This window comes from Myxocyprinus asiaticus, chromosome 31, assembly GCF_019703515.2.
Source record: "Myxocyprinus asiaticus isolate MX2 ecotype Aquarium Trade chromosome 31, UBuf_Myxa_2, whole genome shotgun sequence".
NCBI classification, from domain to species: Eukaryota; Metazoa; Chordata; class Actinopteri; order Cypriniformes; family Catostomidae; genus Myxocyprinus; species Myxocyprinus asiaticus.
In genome coordinates this window covers 35,663,653-35,688,543 of record NC_059374.1, presented here as the reverse complement: position 1 = coordinate 35,688,543, position 24,891 = coordinate 35,663,653, and the positions used below count along the sequence as shown (strand labels likewise).

At 37.8% G+C, this 24,891-nt stretch overlaps 1 protein-coding gene across 2 annotated transcripts in view; it reads left to right on the top strand.

Moving 5' to 3' along the window:
* The window catches only part of LOC127422333 (insulin receptor substrate 1-B-like), a 30,117-nt gene extending 9,309 nt beyond the window's left edge, over positions 1-20,808 (top strand). Inside the window, exons 2-3 of one of the 2 annotated variants that reach the window (XM_051665777.1) lie at positions 33-95; positions 18,478-20,808. In XM_051665777.1, the coding sequence (XP_051521737.1) occupies positions 33-95; positions 18,478-18,482 (68 nt within the window). In that variant the 3' untranslated portion in view covers positions 18,483-20,808. The remainder of the gene's footprint in view (positions 1-32; positions 96-18,477) is intronic. The other variant, XM_051665778.1, reaches the window with a different exon arrangement.
* The last annotated feature ends 4,083 nt before the right edge of the window (positions 20,809-24,891 follow it).

Below are 24,891 nucleotides of genomic sequence, written 5' to 3'. Positions count from 1 at the left end.
ATGTAACAGCAACCTTTGTGCCTGTTTTACAGAGCCGCTTGTTAAAGTGGAGACAGGCAAAGATGTGGAGGGATGGAGTGGAAGTAAAGAGAGAGGTAGGCAGGGGCACACAGAAGGAGAAAGAGAGGGGAATAAGGAGGGTTTAAGGGATTAACTGATCAAGGTCAAGTATAAGAGAAACCAGAAATGTTCTCTCCAATCAGTGTTTTTTACGTGAAAGCAACCTCACATCTGTATCCCTATACAGCATTGGACTTTTACTTCCTCTAAAATGTTTTAAAGGGATAGTTCACACAAAAATGAAAATTGTTGTTCCAAACCCTATCTTTCTTTCCTGGAATACTAGAGATGATGTTAGGCAGAATGACCGCTTCAGTCACTATTTACTTTCATTGCATTTTATTTCCATAGAATGAAAGTGAATGGTGACTAAGTATAAACATTCTCTTAAACAACTCCTTTTGTGATCAATGAAAGAAAGTAGTATGGGTTTGAAACAACATGAGTAAATGTTGACCTGTACCTTTTAGGATAACCTGTTCATTTCAGCCCTAAAAAACACATGTATACATTATACAATTTAGTTTTTTGGACCAGGGTCAAAACTAATGGGCAAAATTAGCTAAAAAATGGCATCAGAAAAGCTAAATTATCCAAGTAATGTGAAATGTGCCCCTAAAATGTGAATTTTTGTTCTTTATTTGTAACATTTGATACATTTAATTCTATTCTAATCCTATCTAGTTTCTCATATCTAGATACTGAAATCAGCTCTGAAATCATTGAATGTGGGGGGGGAAAAAACCTTCAACAGCCATTATTAGAAATCGTTAGCTACATGATATACTTATGTATTTTTGCGTTGATAGGTAACAGGGTAACACTTTTAAAATAAGGTACAATAAGTTAACATTAGTTAAGGCATTAGGTATCATGAACTAATAATGAACAGTATATTTCTTACAGCATTTATTAATCTTTGCTGATTCTAGTTAATTCAGTAATAATACAGTTGTTCATTGTTAGTACAGTTGAAGTCAGAAGTTTACATACACTTTAGCCAAATACATGTAAACTCAGTTTTTCACAATTCCTGACATTTAATCTTAGAAAACTTTCCCTGTCTTAGGTCAGTTAGGATCACTATTTTAAGAATGTGAAATGTCAGAATAATAGAGAGAATGATTTATTTCAGCTTTTATTTCTTTCATCACATTCCTAGTGGGTCAGAAGTTTACAATTCCTAGTGGGTCAATTTGTTAGTATTTGGTAGCATTGCCTTTAAATAGTTTAACTTGGGTCAAAAGTTTTGGGTAGCCTTCCACAAGCTTCTCACAATAAGTTGCTGGAATTTTGGCCCATTCCCCCAGACAGAACTGGTGTAACTGAGTCAGGTTTGGAGGCCTCCTTGCTCGCACACGCTTTTTCAGTTCTGCCCACAAATTTTCTATCGGATTGAGGTCAGGGCTTTGTTATGGCCACTCCAGTACCTTGACTTTGTTACTTTGGAGGTATGCTTGGGGTCATTGTCCATTTGGAAGACCTATTTGCAACCAAGCTTTAAAGTCCTGGCTGATGTCTTGAGATTTTGCTTCAATATATCCACAATTTTTCTTCATGATGCCATCTATTTTGTGAAGTGCACCAGTCCCTCCTGCAGCAAAGCACCCCCACAACATGATGCTGCCACCCTCATGCTTCACAGTTGGGATGGTGTTCTTCGGCTTGCAAGCCTCACCCTTTTTCCTCCAAACATAACAATGGTCGTTATGGTCAAACAGTTAAATTTTTGTTTCATTAGACCAGAGGACATTTCTCCAAAAAGTAAGATCTTTGTCCCCATGTGCACTTGCAAACTGTAGTCTGTCTTTTTTATGGCGGTTTTGGAGCAGGGGCTTCTTCCTTGCTGAGCAGCCTTTCAGGTTATGTCGATATAAGACTCGTTATACTGTGGATATAGGTACTTGTCTACCTGTTTCCTCCAGCATCTTCACAAGGTCCTTTGCTGTTGTTCTGAGATTGATTTGCACTTTTCGCACCAAACTACGTTCATCTCTAGGAGACAGAATCTGTCTCCTTCCTGAGCGGTATAATGGGTGCGTGGTCCCATGGTGTTTCTACTTGTGTACTTTTGTTGGTATAGATTAAAGTGGTACCTTCAGGCATTTGGAAATTTCTCCCAAGGATGAACCAGACTTGTGGAGGCCCACAATTTTTTTTCTGAGGTCTTGGCTGTTTTCTTTTGATTTTCCCATGATGTCAAGCAAAGAGGCACTGAGTTTGAAGGTAGGCCTTAAAATACATCCACAGGTACTCCTCCAATTCAGTACACCTCCTATCAGAGGCTAATTGTCTAAAGGCTTGACAGCAAGCTGCTTAAAGGCACAGTTAACTTCTGACCCACTGGAATTGTGATAGTCAATTAAAAGTGAAACAATCTGTCTGTAAATAATTGTTGGAAAAATTACTCGTGTACAAAGTAGATGTCCTAAACGACTTGTCAAAATTATAGTTTGCTAAAATTAAATCTGTGGAGGGGTTAAATTAGTTTTATTGACGTATCAACCTACGTGTACATAAACTTCTGACTTCAACTGTATATGTTAGTTCATAGTACATTAACTAATGTTAACATATGCAACTTTTGATTTTAAAAATGTTTTACTATATGTTGAAATTAACATTTAAAAAAGATTAATAAATGCTGTGAAAGTGTTGTTCATTGTTAGTTCATGTTAACTAATGATGTTAACTTATGTTCACAAATGGAACCTAATTGTAAAGTATTACTTTTAACAGACATACTTAAGAGATTTTTCTCCAAAAATTGAAAATTGGATATAGTTTAGGCCTACTCGCACTCTTGCAGTAAGTAAACAACATTTCTTAAGAATTTCTCCTTTTGTGTTTCACGGATGAAAGTCATAGTGGTTTTGAATGACATGACGGTGAGTAAATGATGACAGAATTTGCGTTTTTGGTTGAACTATCCCTTTAAATTTAGGTATTTGACAAAAGGAGAATAAATAAAAAAATTGACATTTTTAGGACCTTTTGTAAGAACACTAAACTTTGCAGTTGGAGTAACAATGTGAGTATATCATGCTTTTATTGTTATGTACACTTGCATATGATCACGCTGTATGTAGTCAAATATATGAAATGAAATCTAGTTTATTCATATGATTAATTAAACAAATGATCATTCATGCTAACTTTCTATCATTACGGTTGTTTTCTATGTGGTTATTGTATCATTTCCACATCAGAGTTTTGATTTGTGCTTCATCTGCCAAAGATAAAACCACACGAACTCCCATGTCCCCTTTTGTTCTTCAAAGTCGTCCGAAATTTGTCAGCAATTTCACACAGAGTACTTCACACTGCTAATGTGCTGCTGACTATTTAGGGTGAGGGTCGGAACAGAAGGATGTGGTGAGTTTGGCCAGGTATCAGAGTGTTCCAGCTCCCACTATGAGACTTTGCATCAAACGGGTGGGACGTGAGCCACGGGTTAGTTATATGAGAATGATGTGTGCTGGTATTCTGTCTCTGCTTGACAGCCATTTGAACTGACTGAATGGCTAGGCAGATAGATGGATGATTGAAAACAGAGTGTTGTGCATTGTCAGGCACTGGTATCTGGAATGATATGGTCTCTTGGAAGGGACACAGCGGTCTGTTTAAAAGAGATCACAATGTCTGGATGGACCTGCAAGGCGAAAATGGAACTGTAACGTTCCATTAATAGCTTTAATATAGCAGGCTGTGTTCCTGGATGGCACTAGATATTCTCACTGTTCAGATACTGTCCATGTGTGGATCCAGGTATATGGGTCAGGAAAGGGTGCGTACGTTCATTTCAGTTGGGGATGGACAAAGCGAATAGTCGGTCTTAAAGGAATAGTTCACCGTATCACTTATTTTTATTCCCCTTTTCTCCCAATTTGGAATGCCCAATTCCCACTACTTAGTAGGTCCTCATGGTGGCGTGGTTACCTCAACCTGGGTGGTGGAGGAGAAGTTTCAGTTCCCTCCGCTTCTGAGACAGTCAATCCGCGCATCTTATCACGTGGCTCGCTGTGCACGACACCGCAGAGAATCCCAGCGATGTGGAGGCTCATACTTCTCTCCGCGATCCACGCACAACTTGCCACGCGCCCCACTGAGAGTGAGAACCCCTAATCGTGACCACGAGGAAGTTATCCCATGTGACCCTACTCTCCCTAGCAACCGGGCCAATTTGGTTGCTTAGGAGACCTGGCTGGAGTCACTCAGCATGCCCTGGATTCGAACTCACGACTCGTCATCGTCAATACACGCTGAGCTACCCGGGCCACCCACCCTATCACTTTTAAGAAAACGTATAATGATATTTTTAAGGGGCATATTAGATGTGTTCATGGAATAAAAAAAGCTGGACGAAGTGAAACGGCATAAAACAGAATGCTTTTTTAAAATGTGTCTGGGTATTATGCAATTTAAGCTCAATCGACTGCATTTGTGGCAGAATATTGATCGTTTATTTAATAAAAAAAGATCCAAAAATTGAGGTTACAACAAGGCGCACTTACAATGGAAATGAATGGGGCCAGTCCATAAACATTATAAATATACATTGTTTTAAATTTATAGCCACAAGACGTAAACATTATTCTTGTTAAAATGATTTTAGTGTAATAAAATTGCTTGCTAACCTTATCATTGTAAAGGTAAATCCAGTATTACAACTTTGTTGCATTGGCAATGTCGGTATGCCCAATAATACATTTTATCACACTAAAATCACATAGAACAAAGATTTTATTACATAGTAGACCTCGTTTCCAGCTGGTATTATGATGCATCTTGGTTGATCCAATCACATGTGGTCAGGTGAGACACATGGATGTTTACACCTGGTCATTTAAATGCGTCTCCTGTGACCACTTGTGTTCAGATTTAGAGGGGACATGACGACATACATCAGTCATTATGCAAGTGTGTTACTGCATGATAAAGCGCAACAAAGTAATGACAAAAATCACAAAAAAAATGGCGCGCTGTTTCTCCCAGATGTGGTTAAAATTGAATTGAGCACAAACGCAACATTTTGAGCAGAATTATCTTTTATTTTAGTGGATTACCTGTATTAAAGGAGCTTCAGGTGTTCGTGCTTGACATCCGTGTGGATATCAGACACACTTATGAAGATCCGTGAAGATCTCGTGATTTGTGTATGTATCTGCTTTTTACATTTTTCCGATCGGACTGTTATTTCCTTTTAAAGCCGCTCGTAACTGGCAAATTTAAACTCTCGTTTTAGCGCATCGGTTGATTGACAGGTGGGGGTGGTGCTTCACTGCTGCCAGGACTCACACAGGATGGATAGCGTTTACACCTCAAATACGATGTGGTCACATGTTTTTTTTTAATCACATTCTTATGTGTGTTTTGTGATCCGATCGCAAAACTGTTCAGACCCCGTTTAGACTTGTATTTAGGGCTGACCACATGTGATCAGTTCACCCGAAATGCATCTTAATACCAGGTGGGCTACAAATGCTGTCGATTGAACTCAACTTGTATGAACCCGGAACATTCTTCTAAAAGATTAACTTTTTTTAAAGCTGAAGTTTGTCATTTTTATGCCCCTAGAGTCACCAAACTGAATTGCAAACATAAAAAATTGCTCTCATACAGGTTTCCTGAACACTCCCACCATCTTCCACTGGTCAATCAAATGGATTGTTCTGCCCCAATTCACCTCTAAATTTGTTGCACCACAGCTAAAAAAAAAAAAAATAAAGCTAGAAAAATATCTAAAATGTACTAGTCGACCGCTCTGAATAGTCGACCATTCTGGCCCATCCCTACTTACCACATGTCTTTCATATTTATTTACAGTTCTATTGAGCAAAAGTGCTGAGTCTTTGTTGGATCCATCCGTGTGTGTGTGTGTGTGTGTGTGTGTGTGTGCATGAGAGAGAAGCAGTACTGTTCCTCCACTCTGCCCTGCTTTATTGGTCTGGACCAGTTCCTTACGACCCAGTTGGATCCGTCAGCTCTATGTCCTTGCTTCACCTCAGCCACACACACCCTTTCTTTCTCTCCCCCTCTTTATTTCTCTCTCTCTCTCTCTGGTCAGGGTTGGGGCAAGGCCAATGCAAGGACAGGGAGTTCATATGACAGGAAAAGACGTCAGTGTGTGTGCACACTTGTAGGTGATCTGTATATTTACAGCTTTTTACAAAGTTATCTTCTCTTTTAGAGGATGGTAGTAAATCTTTCGCTTCTGTTCCGTCTCTCCTTTCAGTAGATGGCATTCAAACAAGGCCACGATTAACACTCGTTGACTTTCATGTTTTTGTATGTGTTTGCTTGTCTAACGGTAAATACGAACCTGCACGTGACCGAAAAAGCATTAGGGACATCCCAAAGGAAAGATAAATCACAAAGGAGTTATCTTTAATATCGAAAAAATTTTCTCCTAGACAGCAGTGAAATTAAATGGAGAGCAAATGGAGACTTTTGCTTAAGTCTCTTACTTCTCATGACATAAAGACCCTGGTAACCACTAGAGTTTCAGAAGGGGTCTCAAACTGGGCTCAGATTTGCCAAGATACCAAAATCTGCAATTAGAAATGTTTGCAACCCCAACACTGAGGTCGCAACAAAATTACATAATTTCCACGTGATTTTATGGCAACCAAATAAACTTTTAAACAAATTTTAAATCGTAATTATACTCTTCACACCCAATACAAATTCATTGACTCAAAAACAGAATCCAATGATCAGCGTCACCTGGTTCACAGATAAACATTGTTCAGTCCAAAATCGAAATGGACTCTTCCACCACACTCTTCCTGAAAAATAACGAAAGAAGAGCATGTGAGTCATATACAGAAGTTTAAGACAAGCCCCCATTTGTTACAACCCCAACACTGAGGTCGCAACAAAAACTGGTGGAGACGAGCACAATTATCAACAAAATAACATTTACATTTCATTACATTGGCTCGAGCACAACGAATGAGAAAACAAAAATGGGTGAGGTGCAAATGCAACCGCCCTCCTTTCTGCAGGAGAGAAGGCAGCTTAAGTAGACCTGCTCACCTGTGATTCCAATCACTCATCAGCTCAGCAATCACCTGTAAATACAAACACACACAGAAAGGGAAAACACAAAACAGGCAGTGGACTAACCAGGTCGAAACAGAAGTGAAAAATTTTAAATATTAACGCAAACTTTTCTCATCAAATTCTTTCTAGACAAAATTGTCTGGGCTATGCTGTCCACATTAGATTTATAGCTCTATACTCTTACTGTATTTTAACAATTTTCTCATTTGGGTCTAGTTTTATTTTTCCTCAGGAATTTTACAAGAAACATCTTGAGACTAAGTTGATTCTTAAATTGAAAATGCCTTTGTCATCTGAGTGAATTATTTTTCTGGTTTTCACTTGCGCATACTGTGTGAGTGCATGCAGTTAGCATCGGACGGTTTTGGATTTGTTGTGAAGTTTTTCTGTGCGTGTGTGTGCCCTTGTCGCTGAGGTCAGAGCGTCAGTGGAAAGTTTCTCAAGTGAGTCTGCTCAGGCATGCCTGCACTTCAAGCGGGCCACCTTTATATTTTCTCTGTTCTTTTTTTCTTTTTCTCTGTAACACTCTCTGTCTTACACCTTTTGTTTAAGGGAACATCATGTGTGAGTGAATGAGTGAGTCATGCTTATCAGGGACACAGAGTTTTCCAATAAAAGTTCACGGATTCTGGGTAAACCTTTTCGGCTTAAGTTTTCGCCTCTCGTCCTTTTTGTTCCAGTCTCATTCCTGAAAAACATGGTCTGTCTTTCTTTACCAAAAAGAGACCTTTTGTCAAAAAATGGGACCACTTTTGAAGTCTGCCTGTACAAAAAAATTTATCAGTTGGTTATACCATTGTTCTTATACACCACAGTACTGTTTGGTTAATATAATTACATACCATGGTACTTCCAAGATACTAAAATATGATATGGTATTACTTTTATGGTGACACTGTCTGATATCACCACCATTACTTTTTTTTAAGGGGAATACCATGGCAACAAATTTCAAATGTCTTCCCTTACAAAAAACACAGTACCATGGTATTTTGATGTACCATGTTACTGAATTATTACCATATTCTTATGCCATAGTATTACATGGTCATCCAAAGTACTTCAAAGACACATTGTGCTATGTGATTGCCATGTTAATATCATTGTTTTCTTTGAATTACCTTGGAGTATATGATAATGTTTCAGTATCATGGTATAAATCAAAGTACCATGGTTTATCATCTTATACCGTTACTGTACCGTGGTACTGTCACAGTCCTTTTTGTAAGGGAAATACCATTGTAACCACTTTAAACTCTTCCCTTACAACCTGTTACCATGGTACAGTGATGGTATAATATGGTAATACCATGGTACTTTGATATATACCAAGGTACTGAATGGTTGCCATATTCATATGCCACAGTATTTACATGGTACTCCAAAGTACTTCAAAGACGCTTACAAACAAGCACTATATTATTGCCTGTAACCATGATATTCTTTGAATTACCTTGTCATACCAGTGTAAATACCATGGTTTATAAATATGGTAATCATTCAATACCATGGTTAATATTAAAGTGCCATGGTATTACCATCTTATACCATACCACAGTATTTTTTTGTTTAATTTTTGTTTTGTAAGAGGAATACCATGGTGTTACCATCATATCAGTGTCCAAAACATAGAACCATGTCCAACAAACATGAAAATACTGTGATATTGTTTGTAGGGGTTTTGAGTCATAATTCTTTCTTCCTCAAAATTATTTTTCTACCAAGACCTTCAAAGTGACCACTTTCTAAGTGTTACTGAACAAGAGAGCCTTTGTCAGCCAAGTGAAGTGGGTCACCATACAACTTCACTGATAACTTCTTTGAAGATTGAAGTTCACTGCGTTTCTCATGTCCAGGAAATGCAAGGAGTCGGAAACAATGAACAGAACTGATTGTTTCAACCTCTGGTGCGTCCCAATTAGCTCACTATGTCGTGAATCAGTATATTTTGAACACTAATTTGGGCACTGGCAAGGGTGTTCATCCACTGAACATTGGGACACTTGTGACTCAATCACCTGCTACACGATTTTGTGCTTGTGCATTAAAACACATCTGGTATTAAACGACAACATCGCTGTACAAATGACACTGTCATGCATTTTCAAATGTAGTGTCATGTAAGAAATGACAAAGTGAATTTTTATCCTTCTAACAACTAACAATATTTAAAAGATTGTTTCCCTTTCATGGTCTTAATGGATGAAAGCAATTACAAACTACATTTCTTTTAAAGAGAAAATAAGGCTTTGACTTTATAGTTTTACACTGGTGCTCGTCTTCTAATGACTTGAAAGACTTCAGAGGACATGACAGCGTTTCCGGTAAGGGAACATAGGGAGCAACGATGCTCCCTGGTTTTTACGGTGCATTCTGGGAATTTTTAGGGAGCAAACAATTTTGTGATTGAGAGAAATGGCCGACTCACTGATCAGTGCCCTGACTACTGAACTAGGCAACTGATTGAGACACACCCGAGTATCAATACCAGAAAAGGCCGTGGTTGACGGCCATCTTGGTCCGAGAGAAAATCTGCGTTGAGTTCCTCCCAGTTTACAGCTCTTAGGATGAGTGCAGCGAGGGGAGGGGAAACCGAGAGTGTGTGTGTGTGTGTGTGTGTGTGTGTGTGTGTGTGTGTGTGTGTGTGTGTGTGTCTCAACTTGCTGAAGTAGGCAAAACATCTGGTGTGTGTGTGGGAGATGGAAGTTTTTCCTTTGCTAAAGGGAATGGTATTTGGCACACGCTGTCTCTTCCACATCACACACAAGCAGAGCTGATATAGCCACTTTTTTTTTTCTGGCCTCCGAAACGAGCCACGCCATTGTTTGCTTGTCACAAACGCTAACATTTAATCCCTGTTTTGTTTAGGGATGTTTTCAACTCGACCTTTTTGGTGTGTTTGTTTCTATGGACAATTGTTTCTGTGTTAGTTTTGATACTTTTAGTGACTTTTTGCTGTAACTGTGGACCGTATGCGTGTACTGTGCTGAAGAAGAAATGTGCGCCGCAGCGGTACATGGAAAACTAAAGTATACTTTAACCCTTTAAATCACAGCCGCTGCAGCCATAAACATGCAGACGGATGTCTTTGGCCATTGCATTTCGACTTTTCTTTTGAGCATCTCTGCCATGAGTGTTTAATTTTTAAGACAGTGTGTCAAGTTGAAAATGGTTCCTCTTGTTTTTTCCTTTGTGCTCCATCCATCAGTTTGTGAACACAAGAACATGTCTTATGAAAAGGCCCGCTAAGAAACATGTCTGATCGTTTAACAAGCATAATTATACCAGCATCCATAAAGAGATTCCGGGTTCAATAGAAGTTGAGCTTAATTGACAGTAGGGCTGAGCGATATGGCTACAAAAATTACATCTTGATATTTTTCAGCCTGTTGACGATATTTGATATCCGGCTCTTGAAAAAATTAAGAGACCACTGCAAAACTATCAGTTTCTCTGGATTTACTATTTATAGGTATGTGTTTGAGTAAAATTTACATTTGTTTTTTTTGTATAAAGTACTGACAACATTTCTCCCAAATTCCAAGTAAAAAATACTATCACTTAGAGCATTTATTTGTAGAAAATAACAACTGGTCAAAATAACAAAGGTTACGTTTTTTCAGACCTCAAATAATGCATAGAAAACAAGTTCATATTCATTTTTAAACAACACAATACTAATGTTTTAACTTAGGAAGACTTCAGAAATCAATATTTGGTGGAATTTCATGCATCTTGGCATGCTCTCTACCAGTATTTCACATTGCTGTTGGGTGACTTTATGCCACTTCTGGCTCAAACATTCAAGCAGCTTGGATTTGTTTGATGGCTTGTGACCATCCATCTTCCTCTTGATCAGATTCTAGAGGTTTTCATTGGGGTTCAGGTCTGGAGATTGGGCTGGCCATGACAGGGTCTTCATCTGGTGGTCCTCCATCCACGCCTTGATTGACCTGGCTGTGTTGCATGGAGCATTGTCCTGCTGGAAAACAAATCCTCAGAGTTGGGGAAAATTGTCAGAGCAGAAGGAAGCCAGTTTTCTTCCAGGATAACCTTGTACGTGGCTTGATTCATGCATCCTTCACAAAGACGAAATCTGCCCAATTCTAGCCTTGCTGAAGCACCCCCAGATCATCACCGATCTTTCACCTGGTCATCTAATGGTTAGATGGAGACCTGGAGAGGCCTTCAAGCCACAGTGTCTCGCACCCACTGCGAAATTTGGTGGAGGATCAATACCAGGAGTGGCATAAAGTCACCCAACAGCAATGTGAAAGACTGGTATTTTTTTGGATTTGGGGAGAAATGTTGTCAGTACTATATAGAATAAAACAAAATGTTCATTTTACTCAAACCTATACCTATAAATGGTAAATCCAGAGAAACTGATAATTTTGCAGTGATCTCATTTTTTTCCAGAGCTGTATATGTTGATAATTATGTAATGGCTCTGAAATGGCTCTTTTTTTTTTTTTTTTGTAATAAATAAGAGGAACCATCATTTCATCAAAACAGCAATTGTTGGGGAGAAAATCGAGAAAAAAAAAAAAACAGCAATTATAGCCAAGTATATTCAATAGTTTAAAGGCGTTGAATATGTTTAATTATTTAAAACTAATGAAGGCATGTTTCCCACAGTTTTTCACTAAATTAATCCAAGGGAGAATGAGATTTAATCATTTTTATTGATATGCACTTATTTATATTTTATATACAATGATACAAAGTAGCTTAATAAAAAGCATTATTTACCTTCATTATAAAAAAAAGTATTATTTACCTTCATATTTTTACTAAAACATTTTTGTGAATGAACAATGTGTGCAAACGCTACTTATTTTTTGTAACCCGGTTGAATATTGCATAACATACTAAATTATTACTGTGCGACCCAGTCAAGATTATTACTATAATATAAAACTGAATTATCATTATTTTGAGGATTAGATTTGTTTTATATTAAAGTAATATATTTCTGTCCTATTTACTTCACCTGGAGCTTTTATTTTGACACTGAAAATGCTGTTTGTATTTGACAGTTTACAATGCTCCACATCTGGTGAAACGCTGTCATCTCCTTTTCTGTTATACTGTGCTGCGTTTGTAGATTTGTATAATAACTTGTAGTGGTTACTAATATTTGGATATACTTCTAATATTAGCAAGTACTTTTCTTTCACCAATGCAAGTGAACTGCCTATCTGTCTTTAATCGCAGCCTTTGCAGTTTAATAATCACATGATCATATTGCTGTTTTGATGTTATTTTGATTAATTGTGCAGTCCCGAAGGATCGTGAAATTAGTCTACTAATGCTGTTTATGAAACTTAATGACTAAATAAAAAGCTTATTAAAATCCTCGTGATATTACTTAATTTTGCTGATATAAAATTATCTTGAATATTTTGTGATTATTGCCCGTCCCTAATTGACAGCACTTGTGATATAATGTTGATTACCACAAAATAATTTTGTCTTGTCCCTCCTTTTAAAAAAAAAAAAAAAAAAAAAAAGCAAATATCTGGGATCCAGTGAGGCACACTGGAGGTGAATGGGGCCAATCTGTAAACATTAAAATACTCAGTTTTAAAAGTTTAGCCATAAGATGTAAACAATATGCATGTTAACATGATTTTAGTGTGATACATTTGCCAACCAACCTTTTCTGTGTTAAGTTATATCCAATTTTACAACTTCATTGCCATGACGACTTAACCTAAAACAACTGAATGCAAATGCTTTTATAAAATTATAAGCTTCACATTTCTGCCTTTTAATCCCTCCAGAAATTGGCCCCATTCACTTTCATTGTAAGTACCTTGATTTTTGAGGAATGAGTCAATTATCTTTGTGGTAATCAACAAATACTGTAGATTGACTTTAACTTGTATTGAACTTGGAATATTCCTTTAAAAACAGTGAATCAACTAGTCGTTCAGGCAGCGCACTGACTAGTCATTTATAAAAACATAGGTTTGCACATCCCTATCAAATAGTCTAATGGTATCTGAATTCTGCATTACTGTGTAACATTGGGGAGTGTTGTGGCAACCTCTGATGTGGCGATGCGTGGGTGTGTGTGGTTGTGTGGTTTCTCCCCTAGCGTTATGAGAACGTGAAGTTCTTTGAATGTGAGGTAGTCAGGAAGTTCGTAGTCATCACTTTTGTGTGTATGGACGGTAAGAGTTTATTGATTTAGGAGAGTAAGTTTGTCAGTGTGGTTTTGTGTTAGCAAGCCCCTTTCACTTCAGAAGTCTTGGATTAATTTCATCAAGAGCCTGTGGTGTTTGTTTGTGTGTGTACATAATTAGCTAAAATTGTCACCAAAAGTGAGCCAAATCTGACAAAAACACCCTTTAGGGACATTTGAGGATATCCTAATTTGGATAAATGACTCAATTTATTCAAAATAAATTATTCTAAAAGATTTTTATTAGGGTTCAGATTAGGGTTAATCTATAGTAATTATCTTTATATAAAAGATAGAAGTTTGTGGTATATCCTAATTTAGATAGCTAAATAAACATAAATGTGTTTGTTTTGTGTGTGTGTGTGTATGGATTGGCATCAGTGCTGAATGTTCTCTGCTCAGTGAATAAGACCTGTGTACTGACATCAGTATTGCTGAATCACAGTGCACACTGTGGCACACATCTGTAACTGAATCCCCCTCAACGCGTGGAGATGGATGTGTGTGGAAGCGTCAGTGGGCTAAAAATGTACCCACTCTCCCGGGTCCTGGCACAGCATGCCTGTGTGTGGGGGGGTTACATGGCTCACTGGCTGAATGACGTTAGTTCATTGAGTTGACTGTAGATAAGCACCACCCCTCGCTTGTGGCCTTATAAGGTCCTCTGTAGAGTAAACCTCCAAATCCCACCTCTACAGCAGCTGTATGAGTGTGCAGATATTTGTACTGTAATGTGAAAGGGTGTGTGAGTATGTTACAGTACGCTGTAATGCAGGGATCTGTTACATATGATTATTATTGACACTGTCATTGCATGTAATGTGTTTGTGTGTGTATGTAGAGCTGTCGATCACATGGTGGACACCTAAAATTGTAAATTAACACAATATTAAAATTTGTTGTGCCACTAAAGTGGAAATATATGCCCCTTTTTGTGTAGTATGCAGTGCTTAACCTGTAAATGTATTTGCACAGTAATGATGACATGGTTCCCACGGTCATGGAAAACCTAAAAACAATTAAATGTAAAGGGAAGGTTTTAATTTCTGTGCCACTAGTAGAACTAAACGGAATTGCAAGCTATTTGTTTGAGAAGCCTGCAGCAGTTTTTGTTTAAAACATTCATACTTTTTGCAGTTTTGTTTGGTGTCATAGCTGCGCAGAAATTTACAACTTCACCTTCAAAATTGGAAAGACCTGGATTGAAAAAAAGACAATTAATCGTCAAACAAATTTCATAATCACTACAGCCCTAGATCTGGAAAGTCATAGAAGTTAATAAAGTCATGGAACTTTCTATAGTGAGAATGTAGATTTTGTCTGTGTGTGTGGTGTGTGTGTGCGTGTGTTTAATGCAACACAAGTGAAATTGAGGTCAACTAAGTAGGTTTGTGCATGAATAACCAAGAGTTCCGTTGTATTGCATTCCAGAAAGTAGGTTAAGTATTGTTTCGTGACATCACAAAGACTTAATGTTTATGACACATCAGGCCTGTTGCAGTCCAATTATTCCATCATTAAAATTCTAGAATCAGAAAATTCTTCCGGTAGCTCCGCCCCCTCATTCCGGGATGTTGTGACTTCCCGGAGCGGCGTTTTTGAGTGCCATTCCCGTTTTTTTTTTGTTTTTTTTTCACGCTACGTGTTTGTACAGTCCGGCAGCTTATAATTTCACCCTATGCAATTTTCTCCATCTCTCTGGTTTTCTAAGTAAAGAAGAAAGAGGCCCTAAATATGGCCGCACTATAAAAGCGCTTGACGTGGAGATGTTAGGGGGCTTTCATGTTCTCGGCACTGGGCTGTTAGACCTGCGGTTCTCTGCTTAGCTGCTGCACAGCGCTGTATTTATAGTTCTTGAGACACTGCATCTTGAGCTTTGAGCTCAAGCCTGTTCTTTCCTTCCCGTAGATTTAAACTGGGGCCTAATCATAACAACTGTGAGCACTGAGCTGGGGCCTACTTCTCAGCTCCATCACAAGGCCCAGTGTCATTACAGTTTATGTATTTCTATTGCCTGTACACAAATAACTCCCTTATACAATGATTATTTGAAATGTAAAGACAGAAATGATTCTTTTAACAGATCACTTGTATGTTTATGGCAATACATTAGCACTATTGTGGAGTGCACTTTGCCTCTGGCCTGTCAAAAGATTTATTGCAAAGCCTAGTGAGCTACCTCGCTGTCTACCGTCTACATAGGCTGCTACCTTGACTGAAGTAGAACCCAGTTTTTTTTAACATTCACTCACACATACCACACAAATACACTGAACTAAGGCTCACAGTTGATGGCAGTAAAGCACAACAGTCTGGTTCCGGAAGTAAAAATCCCATTCATTTTCTCCATAGGAAAATAGATTTTTAATGATAACTTATAAACCTTTAAAGGCAGACCTACTGTAAGTTGTTAAATTATGGTATGTGCTTCTGTTTGAGCCTTCAATCTGCGTTATTTCATTTGTATTTTTAGAACAAACTTTTTTTTTTTTTTTGCTGAATTATTTGGTAGCGAAATTTCTGGTGGAGAACCACACTCCCCGTGAATCCTTAAGAAAAAGATCCACCAGACCAATCAGAGACTCGTGGCAAACAAGCTTTACAATGACCACCCACTTCTATAACGCACTGCGAATGATGCAATCTAGTCAGTCTCCCTACACTATACAAACTATGTATATTTGTATCTGAATATTTAGCAATAAACATAATGTTGTATATCTACTTTTGTTACCAATAACTTTAAATCATTTGTTTTATATTTTCTCATTCGCATTGCTTTTATGGGATTGTAGACATGGTGCACAGTCTTGTATCTTTATCTTTTCTTCCAAATTTCAAATACTTGCTTCAAAGTTTGTGATGTACTTTCACTTTGGAGATGGTTGATTTGGTTCATGGCTTAGAACTTTTTTTATAAAGGATTTTATGAAATTGCTGTGAAAAGCAATTAATGGGAAAATACTTGGTTGGCAGTGTTTCCCAAACGCATCGTAAGCCAACTATTGTTGCAAGTTCCATCATTACCAACACAGTTCACTGATTTTGGTGTTTCCCAAAACCATAGTACCAACAAACAATTAGCAAAGAGCATCGCAAAGTTGTGTGGTTGGAACTACAGCTCTCCACCTGTGGTTAGAAGCATGGTTCCTTGTTAGTTTGCTGTGTAGACATAATTTCACCTCGCTGAGGCTTCTATATCTTTTATTCCATATATATCTTTCATTCTGTCAAGACTTTGACCATGTTTACATGCACTTAAGAAAACCACTTATTTTGGGTTTTTGTTGAAAGCGGTATTCTGAAACGTCACAAACAAGAATGCAGCTTTTTAAAGGAACAAAGGCTGTTAAGAGAAAGTGCTTTAACACACGGATTCTATCGGAGAAAATAGCTTTATAGGTTTTTGAACAGTTTGCATGTGCATATGTGCTCGTGTACCAGGGGAACCCCGAAGTCTGATGTAAAGGGAAACCCCACTATGGCAGCGTATCTGTTGCATTTACAATGTGCACCCAGCTTTCGTGTCTTCAGCAGCTTTCTCACATTAAGCAGCCGCCTTGAGTATGTGTAAATGAGCTATTATAATTTGATATTTGCACAAGATGACTCCACCCCCTGCAAAACATCATTAGTGACAGCTCTAATTTGTTGAACCAATGTGGTTTGAACAATGGATGTGCAACATAATTACTAAGGTTTTGGGTAATCATGACTGGCTCGTTAATTTCTCCAACGATGCTACATACTATGGTCAGGAGTGACCAGCACTTTTTTTAGTCTATCAGAACACTAGCCAATCAGAAATGTTCTCTGCCTGTGAATCATTTTTCACATTTGACATTTCTAACATTGGGTTGGTTGAAATGTCTTCTAAAGGCAGGAATTTGGAAAGAGGGCATGTGGTTGAAGTTAGCAAAATGGCTGAAATCGATTACAGTACTTAGTAAGGAAGGATGAAAACAATTATTTTAGTGGTTTAGTGGCACCATAAGTGAGAAGAAATTTTTGTACTTGTTTTTAATGTAGAAAAACACATCAGGTCAGTCGTTCCATGTTGTAATAATGGCTAGTGCTCTTTCACAAAAGACATCATAATGACTGTGTCCAAATCAACGACAGCTTCAGGTAAAAGTCTGGGAACAAAATCACAGCAGTCTAAACAAATAAGCTCACTCGGAGACACAGGCGTGGTTGTGTACCTGGCCTCTATTCCAGGGCAGTACTTGTCAGAATAATGTCAGGCGAATGGAAAGAGGGCAGCACTTTGTGCCAAGCTTGGACAGCATGGAATATGCCAACAGTGCTTCCAAATATATGTACAAGCCAACAAAATGCACATGACGCACAAAAGTATGTCAAGAAGAATTGGGATTTAAACACTGCTCAATTTTTCACTTTTAAACCCTGCGTATGAAGTCATAGTCCAGTCTTAATACGCATATCAGTGATGTCTTTATTACGTCATTGTTTATTTAACAGTGATGGTGAACAGGTGTGATTGTGTGTGTTATGTTCTCTGTCTATATTGTGATCTTTTAATCACAGTCAGGGAGAGTGTTGCATAATCAAAACAGCTCGTAGTTGTTTGTGGGTGTCTCAGTGGATTAGCAGTGCGATTTGGACAGATCAGGAGTTGGGAACAACACATTTGGATGGGACACACTTGTGAAAGGATAAAGAGAGAGATACAGAAATGGGGCATTTCTGCAAGTCTCTCTGTGTGCCAAATGATTGTGTGCTTTTGGCTTCTCACAGGCTGTTCAGATCTGTGTTGAGTGTTTCCAGGGAAACGATGATGCTTGTTTATCAACTGTTGACGAGGTCAGTTCCTCAGACCAAAAAAAAAAATGGGTGTTTTCAAATAAACTCAAAAGGGAGGAATTGTTTGTTTCTGTGTTTGAGACCGAAAGCAGATTAACTCTGTTTCTACTCTAAATAGTCCCTAGTTTGTGTTAGTCTGTGGCTGTTTTATCATCTAAGCTTTGTTCCTGTAGCTCAACTGGTAAAGTGTGGCTCCTGAGAATTGCAAGGTCATGGGTTTGAATCCTGGGGAACACTTAAGCTTAGAAAGGAAAATTGAATGCACTGCAAGTTTTTTGGATAAAGGCATCAACAAAATGCATCAATATTAATTTTGTTTCTCTCGTCTTTTTTCCCAGAATGAAGAGTACAATGTCACTGCTTTGAGACTCAAGACTCAATCTCTTCCCACTTACCAGAAGCCGGACCTCAATTAAACTGGACCTCAGTAAATACTAACCTAATTTTCCTGGACTAAACTATCAGCCATACGCTACCAAAACCACATGGATGCTACATAACAGGACCTCACAAATGCTGGAATCCACTAACCAGAAATCTGCAACAGCTTGTACTCCTCAAAACCGCACTTTCAATATGCACACCTCTTCAGACTTTACCAGAACTTGGGCATCACTGTCCAACCAATAACTGTTAATCACTGTTACATTTCTACCATCATAAATGGTGCAACGGCACCTTTCTACATAGTTACGAGGTCAATGGTACTGCAGTAGTAGTTTCTCAATGCAGTGTTACATTTTTGAATTCATATTTATGTAAATGATGGTACATTATTAGTAGCAACGTATGACAAAATTTTTTGGTACAGGGATGCTCTTCAAAGTAGCCATCTTGTGTTGGATTTGTACAACAGCGTAATGCCCCAACAATGTTGTATATTGTACCCATTTCCCTTGGCACTGCCAGTTATTTCCGATATAGTTGGTACTACACATTATAATACAACTCGCAATTACACACACTTTTATACACCCAGTACAGACAACCTCAAACACCCAGACTTGACCTCAGGACTTTGTTTAAAGAGTTTACACACACTGTGTTTCAGCACTGTGAGCCAAGACTGACCTCATGCTGCCAAACACACCGTGATGTCCGTCAAACCCTTTGAATTCATGTTTTATTTCACATTTTAATTGCATTGATTACCTTTATGTAACATATGAGTACATATTGGCTTCCAAATAGTTAAATACTTTGGTTTTTTTTTTTTTTTTTTTTAAAAAATCACAGATCCAAAAAAATTTCTTATCTCGTTGGAAACTAACGATACACTGTTGAGATTTTGCAGAATCGTGGTGTGGTGTTTTTTTTTGTTTTTTTTTCGTGCTAACATCGCAATCGAATAAGAGGCCTTTCAGCCCTGATTGGGCTAATTTACAAGCTTGTTCAAGCAATCACATTTTTTGGGTGTATAAATTACATGACAGAACTAACGTTACTGATCTAATTGTACCACCAGTAGTGGGTCAAACTGAACACAAACTTGCACAAAAATGTGTGCTGTGGTTCAGTATGATACGTTAAAAAAGCTTAATGGAATCGGAGTGCAAGTAATATTACTGGCAGCAGTCATGTTTTTATTTTTTATTTTTTATTTTTTTGTATCCTGCTGTTAAGCCTTGGAAGTCATTAAAAGTTGCCTGCAACTTTTTAAAGGCTATTTTATTTTATTACAGTTATATCTTGTATTTCCAATGTTTTATTTTTGCGTAAAATAACTCTTGTGGCAACAGGTTTTAAAAAGAAAAAAACTCTCAAAATGTCATTTTTGCTGCTGAAATGAAACAACCAATGAACAATCTGTAAATTATTGAATATAGAAATTGTTGTTTGTTCACTTTTAAGAGTTAAAAGTATTTAACGTTAAATGGTTTGTGTTCCGTTATTTTTTTGCCTACTTTAGAATCCCGACACATCGTTTTGAAAATGTGTCTACTGTTCTTAAATTCGATCTTTTTTTTTGTGGAAATAATTACTTTATCGTAATTTGTGTAATCCAACCTTTTGAGAAAAAAATGGTACAGTTCTATAGAGTTTCTTTAATTTTTTTAAAAAGATGGATATTAATGTTATATGCACATTAGGGACTTCCCTTTCCCCCCACCAAAATGGAATCGTTTTTGGGAAGCTGTTACACTTGCGTTTCCCTGAATGCTGTTTGACTGTGAGAGTGGTGTTCTTGTAACCCGATAGGCTACTGTAAAGGTTGTTTGTCATTTGATAGTTTGCAGTTGTCAATTTAGCACCCTGCTGTCATGTTGAGATACCGCATAGGGTGTAGTGTATCTTGTTACAAGAACATCACTGTTCCAACCTTTATATGGCCAAACATCTCAAACAAACTTGTATATAATTTATTGTATAAAAGAAAATTGATGATCAATACTGATGGGTACTGGACTGACCAGGGATGTTTTATGAAAGCTCAAAGCAAGCAGGTGATTTGTCATCACATAAATGAATGAATTAAAACATGTAAACAAAATGAGTGTATGTACAGATGAATGGATGTATGCACATGTATACAAATATGTTTGTATGAATGAATGAATTACCAGCAGTAAAGAGAGGGCTGTGTATATACCCCTCCCTGCCTCCCCTTTTTAGAAGAATGGTATGTTCTGGAACCTTGACGTGTAATAAAGTAGAAGCGCTTATCTTTTTCTGAAGTTCACGTTTCCTGTTGTTTTTATGACTGTCATTTGCGAAGAGTTTAATGTCCCCATTTTGACTTCAGAAGATGAGACAAGTGTTGCAATTAGGTACAAGAGGCTGTGCTGTTTTGTGAATCTAGCTAAATGGCATTGTTAAAGGGTTAGTTCATGCACAAATTACAACTCTGTAGTAATTTACTCACCCTCATGTTGTTCCAAACCCATATGAACTCATTTTTATAATGGCGGCAGATTGTAACCTGTCTAGCTCTCCTCCGTAGTTGCATTTGAATCTTTAGCCTTTTTTCTGCAGTCAGGTACTAAATAGGAGATTCCTGAATTACAGCACGTAGACTGGGCTCTAGAGGCCAGCAACATATGGAAAGTCTTTCAGAATGTGGAGAAGGAAAGAATGACATGAGGTGAACCTCATCAGTGGAGTTCTCCACAGACATTCCTTCGGTAGTAGCTCAGTTGACTGCACAGCGGCAAACAAAAGGATCTACTTACTCTTGTGTGGGTTTATGTGGGTGTGTGTATGGGTTCAATTTTTTGGGAAATCAAGTGGATGAAGCTAAACAAAACTTCTGTCATCATTTACTCGCTCTTATTTTGTTCCAAACCTATGACTTTTCTTCAATGGAACACAAAAGGAGATGTTTGGTAGAATCTTTAAGGAATATTCCGGGTTCAATACAAGTTAAGCTCAGTCGACAGCATTTGTGGCATAATGTTGATTACAACAAAAAAAATTATTTAGACTCATCTGTCCTTTTCTTTAAAAAAAAAAAAAAATGAAATTGAAGTTACAGTGAGGCACTTACAATGGAAGTGAATAGTGAAAATTTTTGGAGGGATTAGAGGCAGAAATGTAAAGCTTATAATTTTATAAAAGCATTTACATTAATTCTAACGTATTTTAACGTTTAAGGATTGGTCCCATTCACTTCCATTGTAAGTGCCTCACTGTAACCCATATTTTTTTTTTTTTTTTAAGGATGGGCAAGTCAAAAATAATTTTTGTGGTAATCAATATTATGCCACAAATGCTGTCAATTGAGCTTAACTTGCACTGAACCCGGAATACCTCTCTGTCACCATTCACTTTTATTGCATCTTTGAAAACATCATGAGCTTAGTATACAACCAACAGAAGTCAATGCAAATCCCCACCTTAATAGAAAAAACAAACATACGTATGTGTTTAAGGATATGCACTATTAGGCCATTAGCTCACTTTAAGGATTTTACCTTGATTGTTTGCAACATAGCATTTAATCAGATCTGAACATGCGAGCTGGAAAAAGTCTTGCATGAGAACTCAGTGTCCCTGCTTTTACTGCCCCAGAGTCTGAGAGCTCTCGCCAGGGACAGCGTCCTTAGATTCCACCCTTTAACTCAATTAGCCTTCAGTAAACTCATCCGTCTACCATTTGCTGTTTCAGATAAGTGATGCACAGGTTAAAACACAATAAAGAACACCTATATATAGGAATAAACTAATAAGCTCAAGACTGATCGATAAAAGGTTGCTTTTGCTTTGTTGTGATCTGGTTTGTATCTGGAGTATTTTAAGAATATAATCATACAATTATAAACTTCATTTAGTCAATATTGTACCTCAAAATGCTTAACAGATAAAACATATTGCTATTAAAAGAATATCCAGGGTTCATTACAAATTAAGCTCAAGTGACAGCATTTGTGGCATAATGTTGATTACCACAAAAAATAAAAAATAAAAAAAATAAATAAAGCAAAACTCTGGGTTACACTGCAGCACTTGCATTGGAAGTGAATGGGGCAAATCAGTAAACGTTAAAATACTCACTGTTTCAAAAGTATAGCCACAAGACTTACAATACTAGGCCTAACCTTTTCTGTATAAACAGATGTACAGGTTGCTGTAATAACCTGCCAGGCATTATTGCCTGTCGCACCTCCACCAGTGCCTTCAGCCCAGCTACAGGGTTATCAGCCAGGAGCCACATACTGTATCTTCAATGTTTCGCCCCATTAATCCTTAACATCTCCTGGTGTTGGGGTGGCGGTCAGGGACGTCTCCCTGCCACCCCCTGCAGCTATAAAGCTAAATCCGATTTTACAACTTCATTGCCATGATGACGTAACACCGTAATCCCACAAAAATGATGATTTAAACAGATTTAAACTACAGGTTACATTCTTAGCGTTGCCGCAAGTGGCGCTAAAGCAAGATTAGTGTGAACTGTCCATTTCTATGGTGTTTTCTCTTTTAACTCAACAACAGTCATAGCGGAGCAACAGTTTGAAGAGAATACTGCTGAGCAATATCGACCCTTGAGAGCGGAGGTTTGTTCTCGCCACAGTAATGCAAGAACGCGTGTTAAGCATGTTCAGCCGTTGGCAATGCGGTGGCCAAGTGCTCACATCTGCGTTCACGTACTTGCTTAAAGTATGTTTCGGTAAGTGCTTCTATAAAATTATAAGCTTCACATTTCTGCCTTTGAACCCTCCAAAAAATCGCCCCATTCACTTCCATTGTAAGTGCCTCACTGGTAACTTTTTTTGTTTTTTTTTTTAAGAAAAAGAGGGACAAGACAATGCTGTCGATTGAGCTTAACTTGTCTTGAACCCGGAATATTCCTTAAACTAGATGCTTCCTAGTGCAAAACTCTCCACTACAATGCTTGGGTGTTGTGGGGGGTTGCCAATGCATTGCTATGCGGTTGCAGTGGTGCTCTGGGTGATTGTTAGGGTGTTGCCAGGGTCTTCTAAGTGGTTGTTATGTGGTTGCTTACTAGCCCAAGTCAAAAGAGCCCACTTCTAGGTCTCTATAGCTATGTTTCCATCCAACTTGCAAATGTAATATATGCAAAAGACCATAATATCGCAAAAACAATGTGCGAATAACGCTGCGTTTCCATCACACGTGTTCAAAACAACAAAATTGTCACTTCCAGAGAAATTGGAGCCTTTCTTCTTATCGAATAAAAAAATCTATCCACCTCAACCGAGCGTATATGTTTTTTTTAATGCGCATTTTGGAGATTTTATTTGCATTCCAGCAGTTTTTATTCAATATCCCAAAATGAAAACCCAGTTTATGATATTCTGGTCCATAGATATGGCTCAAGCTGCTCCTTCAATGTAAGTCTATGGTATTTTTTCATACTTTTTATTGTCCTTCATGTGAAAATCAATTAGTAATTTGAACACATCTCCTCATCAAGCTGCACAATTTGAAGTATCATTCATGCCTGTCTGAAACACAAACGGTGCAGGTCAAGCTTAGATCTAAATTTTATAATATAGGATTAGGTGTTTGTTCAAATCCCTTAACATAAGTATGAGCAAATAGTGATGCTTTCCTTAGCAAACACCACTTATAAAGTAAAACCTATTTAAAAGATTAAGGGAAAAGGTATGTTTTTAAATTGTTGTGTCTGACCATGGGCAATATTGAAAAAATGAAACCTACATGCAGTAACAAAGAAAGCCCTTTAAAAGACTTACTTGTATTCACTTGAACCCCCCTTCTTCTCACGAACACACACACACACACACCTGGTTTATAATGTGTTTATAGTTATCCAGGTAGCTGACTGACAGGAATGTCAGACATATAGTCCTGGTCTCTCATTAGGGAAAGAGAATGACAGAGGTGCAACATCTGAAAGTAGAGACACTAAGTGCACACAATGGCTTTTTAAAGCAAATGTACACACACACACACAACTAGGTGTTGTCTTTATTGCAGGGTGGTACAATATCTGTCTGCTCTGCTATGATAAAGTTTCATCTCCATAACAAGCATACACACTCTGAAGAATCCATAGACACCACAGGTTTTGAGGTTTAAAGGCTTGTTCACCCACAACGCAAAATTGTGTCTACATTTACTCACCCTTGTTTTTCCAAACTTGTATGACATTCGCTGCGTCCGAATATCCATACTTCCCTACGATATAGTATGCTAAAAACAGTCAATGGAGTAGTATGTCCGAATCCTCAGTATTCATAAAACATTAAGCGAGAAATACCCGGATGACCTACTATTTCTGGCGAGATTCTGAAGTGCAGATCGACTGTACACTTTACTATACCATAATC